The sequence below is a fragment of the Balearica regulorum genome, chromosome 3 (genome assembly GCF_011004875.1).
Source record: "Balearica regulorum gibbericeps isolate bBalReg1 chromosome 3, bBalReg1.pri, whole genome shotgun sequence".
Lineage (NCBI taxonomy): Eukaryota > Metazoa > Chordata > Aves > Gruiformes > Gruidae > Balearica > Balearica regulorum.
This window is the reverse complement of record NC_046186.1, coordinates 74354533-74367566: the sequence shown is the minus strand read 5'-3', so window position 1 is coordinate 74367566 and position 13034 is coordinate 74354533. Positions and strand designations below refer to the sequence as shown.

The 13034-nt window shown below is 39.4% G+C and overlaps 1 protein-coding gene across 5 annotated transcripts in view; it reads left to right on the top strand.

Annotated features, from left to right (window-relative positions):
- The window catches only part of UTRN (utrophin), a 411474-nt gene that overhangs the window by 117616 nt on the left and 280824 nt on the right, over positions 1-13034 (top strand). For all 5 annotated transcript variants that reach the window (XM_075748479.1, XM_075748477.1, XM_075748480.1 and 2 more), the window contains 6 exons: positions 1243-1366; positions 3059-3146; positions 5649-5884; positions 6157-6337; positions 9051-9196; positions 11917-12129. In XM_075748479.1, coding sequence (XP_075604594.1) covers positions 1243-1366; positions 3059-3146; positions 5649-5884; positions 6157-6337; positions 9051-9196; positions 11917-12129 — 988 coding nt within the window. The remainder of the gene's footprint in view (positions 1-1242; positions 1367-3058; positions 3147-5648; positions 5885-6156; positions 6338-9050; positions 9197-11916; positions 12130-13034) is intronic.

Here is a 13034-nt window from a genome sequence, read left to right as displayed (position 1 = left end):
GGCAGGTTGTTTAGGGAGAGGTTAGAGGGCTGTGTCAAGAGCAGGACATTGCTCTGCAAGGTGATGTGTATTTGCACAGTGAAAAAGAGTTGTCCTCTTCATTTTTTCTGGAGGTGGAATGGAGGTTTAAAGGGGTGAGACACCTGCACAAACACTCCTGAGGACCCTGGTCAGAGTTCCAAGCCCTGGTGGGGGTAGCGTGTGCATGTGGGTGTCCCAGGGCACTAACGTGGTCAGCAGCCCATCAGTCCTTTCTCTCTGTGTGTCTCATGAATCATACAAACTATTTTAGACTTTGCAAGCAAAATTGATTTGATCTGTTGTCTTTTTTCCTAGAGTGCAAACTCTATTAAGGACAGAGTCAGTTAAAATAGGTTAAAATTTCTGATGCTTTTGCCTGATCCCAGTTACTTATTTTGAAACCAACAAATGGCCAGTAACTAGAATTTTGCAGGTTTTCCCATGGAAAACTTTGAGTGACTGAAATGACTTCTGCATTTGTTGGTAGGCTGTTATTCCATCTTAGGATTTACACTGTGTTAAGCAGTATAATTGCAATATGGCCTGACTTGTGGTCTCTATAGTATACCTGTCCTTCTCTCAAGTTCTGTACAGTGTTGGTTAATTCAGGAGTTGTTTTTTGTTTGGTTGGTTTTTGGGGATGGTGGGTTGTAGCTTAGAGGTTTTAGGCATAAGAGTTATGTTAGTGTAGACACGTCCAATTGTATCCCAAAGTATTAAACCATAAGCTAATCTTTAGTCAGCTAAGTGTTCAAAAAGGTTTGTCCACTGTCACTGCCATGAGTGCTTAAGCTGCCAGTTTTTTCTTCAGACTAAATAGTGTTGCAGACTTTTACAAAATCTAGAACTGTAATTTGTATTACAAACCTAAGGTTTAGTTTATTACTTTCAAAATACTCAGCATTGAGAGGTTTCTTTTGTGACATGATAAGAGACAGATATGTATTTAAAAAAAAAAAAAAATAAAAAAATTGCACTGTGCGTTCTCAATTTGCTCCCAAAGGCTAATACCATGGACATAATTTTTACTATGACAGGTTTTGTAAAGTCTGTCTCTGTCCTACTGCCTGTGAACAGGAATATGAGAAACATGACTCTTGTGTGCAGCCTTGTTGTTCTGTGATTGAGTAATGTGCTGAACTTTAAGACTTTTGATTTTTAAGACATAGTAACTGAATAGGGAAAAATGACAAAAAAAAATTGTCTGACCTTTTAAACCAGGTTTGATGCTGAAAGTGCTGAGCTCTTGAACTGGATTTCAAAATCAAAATCTGTGATTCAGGCCACAGACATCAAAGAGTACAAGAAGATGAGAGATACTTCAAACATGAAAGAAAAGTTGAAGGTAAAATGGGGAGATAGAGAATGTTCCAGTGAAGAGTATATTTTATCTCTAAGCTGGCTGTCAGCTGGAGGTGTGGGCTGATCCACATGCTTTGCAAGGATTAAGTCCTTTAGTTAAATAGTTTCAGAACTGGACATGGAAATCTCTGACCAGTTAGACACAAACGTTTTCTGGTGTTGGGTTGCACAATCCACAGGAAATTTTTAAAACATATATATTACTGATGTCTCCTTTGGAGTTCTGATAAATGTATGCCTTCAGGATTAGTATCCTTTCTACTAAGCATTATATTTTGGCTTCATGTTTCACAGTTGGAGACGGACTTGACTGACAGCACTTTCATAATTTGGGCAGAGATGGGCCAGTGGGCTGCTCAGAGACCCCTTGAATCATGCTGTGACACTCTGCACGCACTCTACCACCCAGGGTCCAAAGTGCTCCATTGTTATAATGTTTGCTTTATTAATTTTGGAGAAAACTCATGTATGGTATTACTGACCTGCTAGACAGAATACATAATTTTGCAGGATCCTGTGGGAGCCATGATATAACCATTTTATCTTCTATTCCTTCTGTTTCAGGAATGCATTCCCATGAGCATGCTTTGTTAACAAAGGCTTACTGGAGCTTTAGCAGGACCTGAACCTGCTTTTGAAATCAAAGACAATACTTAAAAATATCTATAAGGAGACTCCTTCTCAGTGCTGTATTGCAAAATGGTGCCAGTAGGAATGTTTGGAATGGCAGTGCTGTTGGAAATAAAAACGAAAACAACCCTCCCGATAGTTTATTTATAGGTCTTTGTGAATGTTTGTAGCCCTTTATAAAATAGGCTCCAAGATGAACACCAGGTTCCCATGAACAGCGCTGTTTTTAAATGATTTGGTTCTAAGTGAGTAGGACAGTGTTTGGTCTGTGCAAATAAATGCACGCTGCTTCTGAATTTACTGTAGCAAGTCTAAATCAGAGTAATGACCCTGGATGTTAGTTTTGATAATATTTTAATTTGGAGATGCTTTGTTGTAATTACAGAGGATATTGAAGTTGTGGCCAAGGAACTCATCTTTCCTCTGTGGATGTATTCTACCTCTTGGCTCACACCGGAACATTCACCAATATGTATGACTTCAGGGAGGAACTTTTTCCTCTAAAAATCTTGGTAGTCACGTAGGATTTCCCTCAGCATTTCTTTATGAAGCAGGGTGAAGCACTAGAGCTTATGAGAGTGGATTACTGGTGTGCTATAGTTCTTGCTAGCTGGACTTGTAGGGCACAGGTTGTTGTTCCCTTCTACTGAAAATCTCAATAGAGACTGTAGAGGAGAAGGGAGTATTTAAAAAAGGTCATTTCTCCCCTGGTACACATTAAATAATTACAATTTTTGATCACAAGTGACTTGTTTTAGCTGGTGTCCTAATATCTGATTTCACATAGCAGGATCATCAGCCCTTTTAACAATATTTTGTTCCTGGTGCTGTTGTACTCTCTTGCTTACCTGGTACTTGTGAGAGCTAACTCCTTTTGCATTTGTTTTCTGAACAAACAGAACTAATGTGCATCTTAAAGTGCTGTATCTAAGAAAACTGGAATGTGTTTTGGGTAGTAGTGGGAAAATATCTGTTACTGGGAGAGGGGGAAGTCAAGAAAAATTAACCTCTCTGAAACTGTATTATTTTGGGGTTCACTTTGTAGGCGATTGAAAAAGAGCAAGCTGAAAAAAGCCAAAAGTTAGATGAACTGAAACGAAGTGGACATATTCTTTCGGATCAAATGGGAAAGGGTAAGCAATTTGAAGGTTTTTCTGTTTTGTGATTTAATCAGATGAGTTGCTGGGAAATAATACTGAATTCTTCAGTTAAGCATCACAGTATATTCCTTCCCTCTCCCTCCATTTTCTTTCCTTCAGAGACACTGGTCGTTTTTACTGTTGCTAGTTATTAATATGTGTTTTGTTTCTATTAAAGCTTATAGAAAAGCAATATTAATATTCTTGGTTTAATGTGTGTGTGTTCATTTGCAACCTTTTAAGGGTTATTTTTATTGAAATAGAAATAATTTCTTAAAATGACAGTAACATGCTTTTGGGGGAAGGAGTTGGTTTAATTATAAATTGTGTGGAGATTTTAAGTACAAAATTTTAAAATAAAATTGCTTTAAAGAAGTGGAGATTCTAAAACCAAATTTAGGCTTGATAAATGTGTACATGTCTCTCTTTATTCTTAGTTTTCTCCATTTCCGTAAAAACTGTCAGTATGTTTTGATGATACAGTCACAATTTATGGTTCAAAGGCAGGAGAGAAGCCTACATGCTTGAGAAAATGATTGATTGTCAATTAAAACACTTATCCCTGGAAACTTATAATTAACATCAGCAAAAATTGAATCTTTAAACCTTGCCAAAATCTTGTTTCATAATATGACAAAACTCCATCAGTGAAATGTGGCTTTTTCCCTAAAAGAGCTGTTCACATCATCCAGAGAGGGTCTTTTAGATCTGCTACGCATTTGGCTTCTGGTGAAGTTGCTGCAACTGGTAGCATTCAGACAGGTGAAAGGATGGTATCACTGTCCTGCATACTGACCAGTATCCCTTTTGGAAAATGCTAATTTCCATTGGATTTCCCAACTCTCACATTTTTTTTGAGCCAGCTCCTTTGCCTGGATGCCCCAGTCTGCTAAGCATCTCCAATCCTCCCCTCTTTGCCTACTGAAGCATTTTACTGTGGGTGCCTGAAGCTGGTGGCTGGAAGCCACTGATATGACCTGGAGTTTGGATTATAAAAATTTGTAGCCGTTCCTTGTCTTCAAACCTGGACAGAAATCCTCCTTCCCTTCCTCCCTTTCTGTCTTTTCATAAACCCCTCCAGCTGTGAGAGGTCATGGCTATAAAACCACTACCTGTTAATCATAATGACAAATGCATAATTCAAAACCTGGTCAGCAAAAATTAAGGTACAGAGATTGCTTCCTAATTGCTTGCTGTCTTAAAATTTGGGATCTATAGAAAATAACCAATCTACAGCCCCTGGCTTTTTTAGGAGTCTGCTAGTATGTTTTATCCAGCTCAGAATGACAGCCTTTCTCTCCAAAACCAGGCCCAGCTACACCTGTGTGGAACGATGCACAGCACTGCCATGCATATGCATACATCCATTTCTATCTTGGGGCATGTACAGGCTGTGCCGTAATGGCAGTGACTGATCATTGTGTGCATCCTCCTCTTATGTGGCTGACTGGAGCTGCTGTGCTTCTGCATTGTAGGTGTGCCAAGCATATGGCCAGTGTGGGAAGCACAGGGAGGATCTACGGCACAGAGCCTTCAAGTGCCCTTGTAGAAGCTGGCTGGCTGCCCTGACCAGAGCACTGGGCTCCACTTACACTTAAAGCAGTGCAGCAAAAACCCCCTCCATGTGAATCTCCTTATACCCTGATCTAAATGACAGAACTGTTAAGTTCAAATGATCCAAATATGCCTTATATAAAGCAGGTGGTACCCTGAAAGAGAATCTGCGTCAGAAACTTGCAATGGCAAGAGTGTACTGTTGAATGCACATTGCACTGAAATATCTTCATATATTGCAAAATTGTCAGTTACTTCTGGCACTTGAGGAAATAAAAGAACAAAGAATGAGTGGGAGGTCTATTCGCTTCTGCTCCTGCATCAAGTGATGCACTGATTTGTCAAAAAGATGGTGTAGCAAGTGCTTCGTGTAGTCACTGTGAGTGGGAAATAACTTTGTGTTTTGTCGTGTTGCTTTTGTAGCTATTCATATTATCTAGTTATTAATCATGTCTGCATGCAATGCGAGAGTTAGCCATTACTCTCTCTCTCTCCCAGGCCAACAGGATTTCCAGCTACCTTTTCAATGAATTTAGTGCTGCCTTCCAACTTACTGCTTCCCTTTTTTCTCCATGGAGAAAAAATAAATTCACTGGAAGCCTAATTAAATAAAGCTTACTTTACTTAAATCCGCATATCAACATTTAGACACAAATCATGATGAAGAGAGTCACGATGGTCAAGAGTCAGCTCACTGTTATAAAATCAAAAGTTACCAAAGGGAAAGAATGGAAGTGGAATATCTCACTCTTCATTTTACTATTAATGTGGAAATAAAAAGCTGAAACACTTAGTACAGTTTTACGGATAGGGGACTTGGAATCAAAGCATTTTGCTTGTTAATGCAAAGGTGCACCTGTCTCTGAAGAAAGGAGAGATTAAATGCCTGTTAATTAAAATGCATGGCAATGAATATAACAATATTTTATATAATCTTTTTAGAGGGTCTTTCTACAGTGGATATAAAAACTGTGATGGAGAAAATATTGTCAGGGTGGAAAGATATGGTTCAACATCTGGAAGAAGTGGCCAGAAAGATAAAGTACCAGGAAGATATAAATGCTTATTTTAAGGAAATGAGCGAGCTTGAGAAGACTATAATTGAGAAGGATGACTGGCTTAAAAATGACGCTTCTTCAGCATTCCAGCCCTCAGCAGTCCTGAAAGACTTATGCCAGGTAAGTCTGACAAAACTTGTCAATTTTGATTGGAAACTGTTAGGAACGCAGGATATATCCCAGAGGAGCTTAGCCTAGTCAGTAAGGTAACTCAAAATTTTTGAGGCAGCCAGGGCACCTGATTTGACTGGAAGATTTTGATACCTGAGTCACAGCAGTACTTTAACGTTGTTGCCCTAGTAATGTGGAGGAGCTGTGCTGCAGTAGCTTACTAAAATCTTTGTGTTAACAAAGCAAGTGTGAGATTTGGGTTTGTTTTTAATCTTTCATAGCGGGAGTTAACTCATCTCATAAGCCTGAGTCCACATTTGGAACACCTGAAAGCCACCTGCAAGGCACTCACCTCTCAGCCTGCGCCTCCTAACTTCATTCAGGAAAGCTTGAACGGTTTTCTCGATCGCTTCAAGTTGACTCGTCAGAAACTAGAGGAATGTCACCAGCAGCTGAAGAAAGGTAAATATATATATATATATTTATATATGTTTTGTTTAAGATAAGTCCTCCTGATACTTGTGTTCTCAGTTTGTTTTGTGTGTGTATTTTGTTTTGTTGTTTTGAGCTGATTGAAAACTCACTGAATTCTAGTAGAGTTTTCCTACCGATTCTGGGAGGCTTTGGGTCAGGCTGACAAAATCTTTTTATTCACCCAAGAGTATTTGTATGACCTGCTTTGTGCACACTACAAAATATATCGTTCCATGATGTTAAATGTGATTATGCAAGGAAGCAACGTTCCTGAAACTACATTGAAGGAATTAGCAAAACATATTTAAGGTGGATAATATAGTTTGAAAAGCTGTGTGTCTCTGGCACTTACAGGAATAATGATACTAGAAATGAAAAATGGAAGATTAAGAGAACCTTATAAAATTGAAGCATGCATGTGAAAATTATTCTTTTTCATAGCTTTGAGCACATTAGTCATACATAATTCCTTTTGGAAATTTCATCTTTGAAGTGATTTAGAATCTGGCTTGCTTTTCAGGCACTTTTCACTTGGGTTTTTGTTGGGTTAAAAATTTCATTATGAGCATTCAAACCAGTCATGCTGGCTTCTAAAGGATTTTAAATGTAGTGCACAAAATATGTAGCTCTGTTAATATTTTACAGCTGAGTAGCAAGAGCACAGATCTATCAGAAGATTTTTTTTTTCCTTAGTTTTCATTTCATTTCTGAGGAATTCAAGGAAGTGTTTTGCTAATGGCCCCAAATGGAAGAGCACTAACACTTTATTCTGTGTGTAATAAAAATAGGCTCAATTACTAGATTGTTAGGCCATCTATATAATGTGTTGCACCAGGCCTGCATGCTTCGATTCGAGCCATGCTGAAAACTGTATGAATAACATATCTGTCTTCCATACTGAAATTACAGAGTATGCTTTCATTCTTACTGTGGGGAATGATTATTTTATGACTGTTCTGAGTTCATGTACTTTTGAATAATTTTATAGGCAGTGTGTATTTTGGTAATTATTACATGATGTGACAAAAATACTCCTTATTTTTTCATGCCACACATCACTTGAGGCGTTATTAGTATTGTTGAACCAGTTATTACTTGGTAAAAACACCTTACATATTGTAATATGTTAAATTTGTGTTTGTGTATCTTTGAATGAAAATTTCTCTGTAGATTGTGTATTGCTAAAGAACAGATGGAAATGTCACTTCAGGGTTTCAGTCTATTTACAGCACAGTTTGATTTGCTTTCAGGTAAAAAAACTTCCAGAGCCATGTAACTGGGAGAAACAACTGGTGGTGGCACTTGAGCATTTGTGAATTTGGCCAGCCCTGACTGACAGAGGTCCAGCTCTTTGAGCCTCTGAAAATTCCCTCATGGTAGTGCTACTCAGTCCCATCTCTATGGGCATTTTTTATGGGAATGGTGACTTAATTTTTTTGTCAGTGGGAGGCTATTTTAACTATTTTCTTCTCCTTCAGGATTTGCTGTAGTTTAGTGAACAGTGCACCTATTTGCTTTTTACTAATTCTTTTTTTTCTCTCCCTTTGAATTGGTCCTGGCTTTTTGAGAAAAGGAAGCTAGATAACTCTGATTCTCCCTAGAAACATTGACTCATTCCTTAGTTTTAAGCGGTGTGACAGTTTTGACAGTAAGCTGTTGACAAGCTACCTGATGAGTCAGAATAAGGCTTAGATTAATTTTCACTTGTGGCAGTAACAAAATTGCTTAGGAATCCAAGGCCGGAGAATGTGCGTACCACAGTACGGGTCTTACAACCAAAATCCTTTTCACTGCAGTTTTCTAAATCTGATGTTTTCATTCTGAAATGCCAGAGTGACGTGCTGCCTCCTGCCTGGGATTCCACGGAGGACTGGCTTGAGCAAGATCTGAGATGCAATCAAAGATTGCAAGCAGATACCCCATCCAAACTTTAATTTTCTTTTCAGTCATCCCAGATAGTGGCTCTGTTCTGGCAACAGGCTGAAAGCTGCTATTTTTATATGTTTGTGTGTGTATAAAAATGAAAAAAAACCCCCAAACCCACAAAAACCCAAACCCAAACCAAACCCTACTACTACACTAATACATATTTTATGTATGTGTGTTTATACATATATATAAAAATACTAGCTTATATAGTTACTATATGTAGTGTGTATATTTAACTTTATAGCATATATAATAGCCATATATTACATATACTTTATATTCTCTATATAGTAGTATCTGTTTGCATATAAATAGTAGATATGTCTAAAACTTTTTAAAATAGAAAATACTACGTTGTAGGGATTTAGGCATGGAAAAGCCCAAGTACTAGTGATTCCATCACCCCGACCACCCCAAGAGATTTAGGTGCTCAGGTGTATAAGAAAATTCCAAAAATGGAATTGAGGTTGTTGGGTTGGTTTTTGGTTTGGGTTTTTTTTTTTTTTTTGAGGGGGTGGTGTAATTGTGTATTTATTACTATATTCTATATAATACATGATTATATACTTAATTTTTTTTTAAGGAAATAACATTGCCATCAACAGAAGAGTTTTTTAGCTCTTGGAAGGTCTCAGCAGGATTCAATGTACAAGTGTATCTCACATGATTCCTTGTTTCTAACTGATTCTGATAACTTTGGTTATCTCTTATAATTTGGGTCTCTATTTCCTTCCCTTGTATTTTGTTCCATTACTCTCTTTAACGATACCAGAGACAGAAAGCCAGCCGAGCCAGGACTACGTGGACTCCCTGCAGCGGCTGAAGGACACGCTGAGCGAGCTGCAGTGCAAGCAGCAGTCCATCGCCAGCGGGCTGAGCGACCCCAGTAAGGTTGAGAAAGCCCTGCAGCAGGCAAAGGTAACTCTTACCTTCACACTGAAGGGAGGAAGTTATTTGTTCAGCTACTGTCATCCTCCTTTCTCCTGCCTTCTTTTCAGTGGGGTAACTAAAACGTTACTCAGAGGGAAGCAGATCAGGGAGTGGTGTGTGGAAGTGGCCCCTGGGGGTGGCTTGCTGAAAGCTGGGTCACCGCAGGCTGCTGAGGAACGTGTCCACGCGAGGGTTGGGTGTCTCTGAGCCTGCAGACTTCACAACTTCTCTCGCTGCCTGTGCCAGGAGAAGAGGCTGAGAAAGCTGGGACTGCTCACCCAGGGAAAGAGGAGGCTCAGGGGATCTTATCTGAAGTGCTGCAGTGCCTCAGACCACCTTGGCAGCCACCCCAGTGTGCCCATGTCTCTCTCATGCTAAGGAGCTCCAAAATGGATGTCAGGGCCCTGGGAACATCCTTCTCTTAGGAGCTTGGTTAGATCAGGTTGGTGACCCGATCCAAGGTCTGCTCCTTTACTGCTGAGCACGGTTGTGAGGAAAGCCAGGACCTGGGGCCTGTCCTTCCCTCCCTTGGGAGCTGTCTTTCGGCTCTCCCTGCCCAAGTTGCACTGCAGCCGTGCCTGTTGGACGTGCTGTCCTGGGCATGCCATGTCCCTACCTGCGGCATTGCATGCTACTTCACCCTGCCTCTGCCCTCCCGGCGAGGCCGTGGTATGCAGGCCTGAAATAATCTCCTCCGAGCACTGGGTATAGCCTACCCAGATGCGGGGTGCCTGCCTGCTTAAACTGTCTCTGAGGTTCAGCTGGTTAACAAACCCATCCTGCTCAGCTGGTATGAGAGAGTAGCTGTACTCCTCTGGCCTCCAGATTGCCTTTCAAAGGGAAACAGTGCTTGAAAGCCATAAAGCTAATTGATGTACAAATTCTGTCTATACAGTAGAAATGGTATTTTGTTTCCTATTATGAGCCTATAAAGTAGGAGAAAATCTGTGAATAACAGTTGCTTTGTAAATATCAGTTATTGGGGCAGGGCTGGAGTGAAGGGAGAGAATCATGCATCTCCAGTACTTTTTTTTTCTTTTCTTTTGCTTTAAAAAAAACCCCATAGACAAATACTTCCCTGCCCCCTCCACTGTTCCCCACTGCATTTGTGGAATCCTATTTAATTCAGAAACATGTATTTTTCCCTGTGTGGTGGCATAAGAGGGCTGCAGGTGACTCTGGAGGAGCTCTGGAACTCCAGCTGCTGGGTGGGGAGAGGCTGTGTCTGTCTTTTTATCCTTCTCTATTCAGCAGAGTGTGATCAAGTAGGTATTTTGAAAAGCCTAGTAAACAGGGCTGACAGTGCTTTGGTGTTTTTTGAACCAGCAGATTAAAAAAAGTTGTGAGTTCTCTGTTTTTCTTTTTTAATCTTGCTTCTGTATTGTTTAAAGTTGGCAGAGATTTTCTGGTCCATATACTGGCTGAATTGCAATGGCATTTAGTCTTTGGAGGCTTGTCTTTTCTTAGCTCTGCCTGAATCCCTTCTCCCTCTTTTTTTCCAGAAATTAATTAACCTGAAAGTACATACCATGCCATTGTGGGAGCTTTAAAGAGTGTGATGGGAGATGGGAACATACTGTAGATGATGAGCTGCTTGTGGACCTGGGATTGTTCAGCTCCTTCTCCTGCGCTGTAGCATGCACTGATAAGTGCTACAGGCATAGACCCAAGCCAGGGATTGACTCAGTCTGTGACCCTCTGCTCAGAAAGCTCTTGTTTGCAGAAACATATATCCCTCTTCCCATGCTCATTGCTAGCTCACTACCTGTCTTTTTATAGGAAATAGTACACTTTATCCTGTTTCTTTCCTGTAAATAAAAAAGTAAAATTGAGAACATAAACATATCAAGAAGATTATCCTCAGTAAAATATCTGCATACACATTAAATGTATATACTAGCAAAGTTAAAGTCATTAAATTACTAATGGTTTTGTGTATTCATTCCAAATTTCTCTATTAAACAAATTTTAAGCAGGATAACCAAAATGACCAGTTTAATGAAGTGGCAGCATTTTTCATGTCCTGGCTGATATCTTCAGCTGTTATTTTTCCTTAATATTAGGAAATTAGCTATTTCAGCTCAAGTGACTCTTCATATCAGCAATGCTGTAGTAAATATATTCACATTGTATCCTCCCTGTATTCCAACTTGAAGAGTACTTTTCAAAACTCAAGTATCCAGAGCTTTCATTGCAGCTAGACATTATAATAATTTTAGTTCTACAAAATTCAGAATGCGGCACTCAGCCTGTTTGTGTGAGCTTTATTGTTTCTTTATTAAAAAAAAATATATCTGTGAAGTGATTGAAAAAAACTGAGGTCCTGGTATATCTACATTGCAGTTTCTTTTGTGACTGCAGGGGTAGTGCAGCCATTGCTTTGCTAACTTGCGTGCCAGTACCGCACAGCATAGGAGAGGCGTTGGTGCCTGGTTGTGTTTAGCTACGTGGCCAAGCTTTACAGCCCATTCTGTAATCTCTGCTACTGCACCAGTAGAGCAGCTGAAGGTTTTGCTGCTTAAAAGGTTGTTTGGACATCTCTGCTGCACTAACTGCAGTAACTGGAATATTACTCTTCACTGAATCTGTGCTCTGCACAACAAAACCTTTGATGTACTTGCATTTGTCTGTAAGTGTGTACCTGTTGTACGGCTAATTCTGGAAGCAGACCTTTTTTTTTTTTTTTTTTTTATTTCTCCCCATTGTAGGCGGTTTGTGAGACACTGGAAGCCCAGAAGCCCAGGGTAGATAAACTTGCTGAAGAAACAAAGGCTTTGGAGAAACACGGTTCTTCGGATATAAAAAAAGTCTACACGCAAGAATTCAAGCATGTGCAGGGAGATTGGGACAAGTTAAAGCTCAAGATTTCCAAAGATGTTAAACTACTGGAGGAAATTACATCCAAGTTGAGACTATTTGAGGTAAAATGAAAGGATTTTTTTTGTTAAGTAACTCAGTTGTTTTAGAGCCCTTTCTTTCCCTCTGTTCCTGCAGGAGTCCAGATGATACTGATTGAGAACTGAAATGTTGATGGGCCACTAGTCTGGCAGAGGCTGGAAGCATATATACTGATTTGTAGCAGGGTAGCAGAGGAGTTTCAAACGTCTAGGATATTATTTTATCTTCTAATAGAATTATTTTCATTTAAAATTAGTATTCTTCTTCTTTCGATACCAGAAGCAAAGGTTACACTAAAGTGAAGGGTATGTCAGCTGTGCTGTTGAAGCCTTGATCGCACCAGGGGCTGAGTGTCCTCTGTTGTGATTGGTGTCAGATGCCCAATGCATTACTAGTTTGATATCTAAAACTGAAATTCCATACCTGCTACAGAAAACCTGCTCCATCTGGGTTTCTGTCAACAGTAATAAAGAATTAGTACAGCCTTTTAAAAAAGGAAGTACAGAAAATGCTTAGGTGTAGTGAGTTTTCCAGTTCTAACAGATGGCCTCTGAAGGGTCAGGAAGGAGAGTTAAAGAATTAAGATTAATCAGCACTCTTATGTATTTTTAAAATATATATATATACGCACACACACACGAAAATCTCAATGCTTTAAAAATGAAGGTATTAAAAGCAAGGGTATTTAAAGGGTATTTAGATGTTTAACCTATTGATAAAGAGGGGGGAGATAAGAAGTGCATAAGTAACTTAACCGAGGCTGACTCTATTTACCAGTTAGATAAGTTTCTTTGTGCTTGCTTTAAGTCCCTTCTCTAGACTACTTATGTTCCTCTGGGGAAAGAAAAAAAATAATGAAAACTAAACATATCATGATTTAGCCCATGGCAATATTATTGTGACCCAAAAGTTAAATAAGCATTAACCA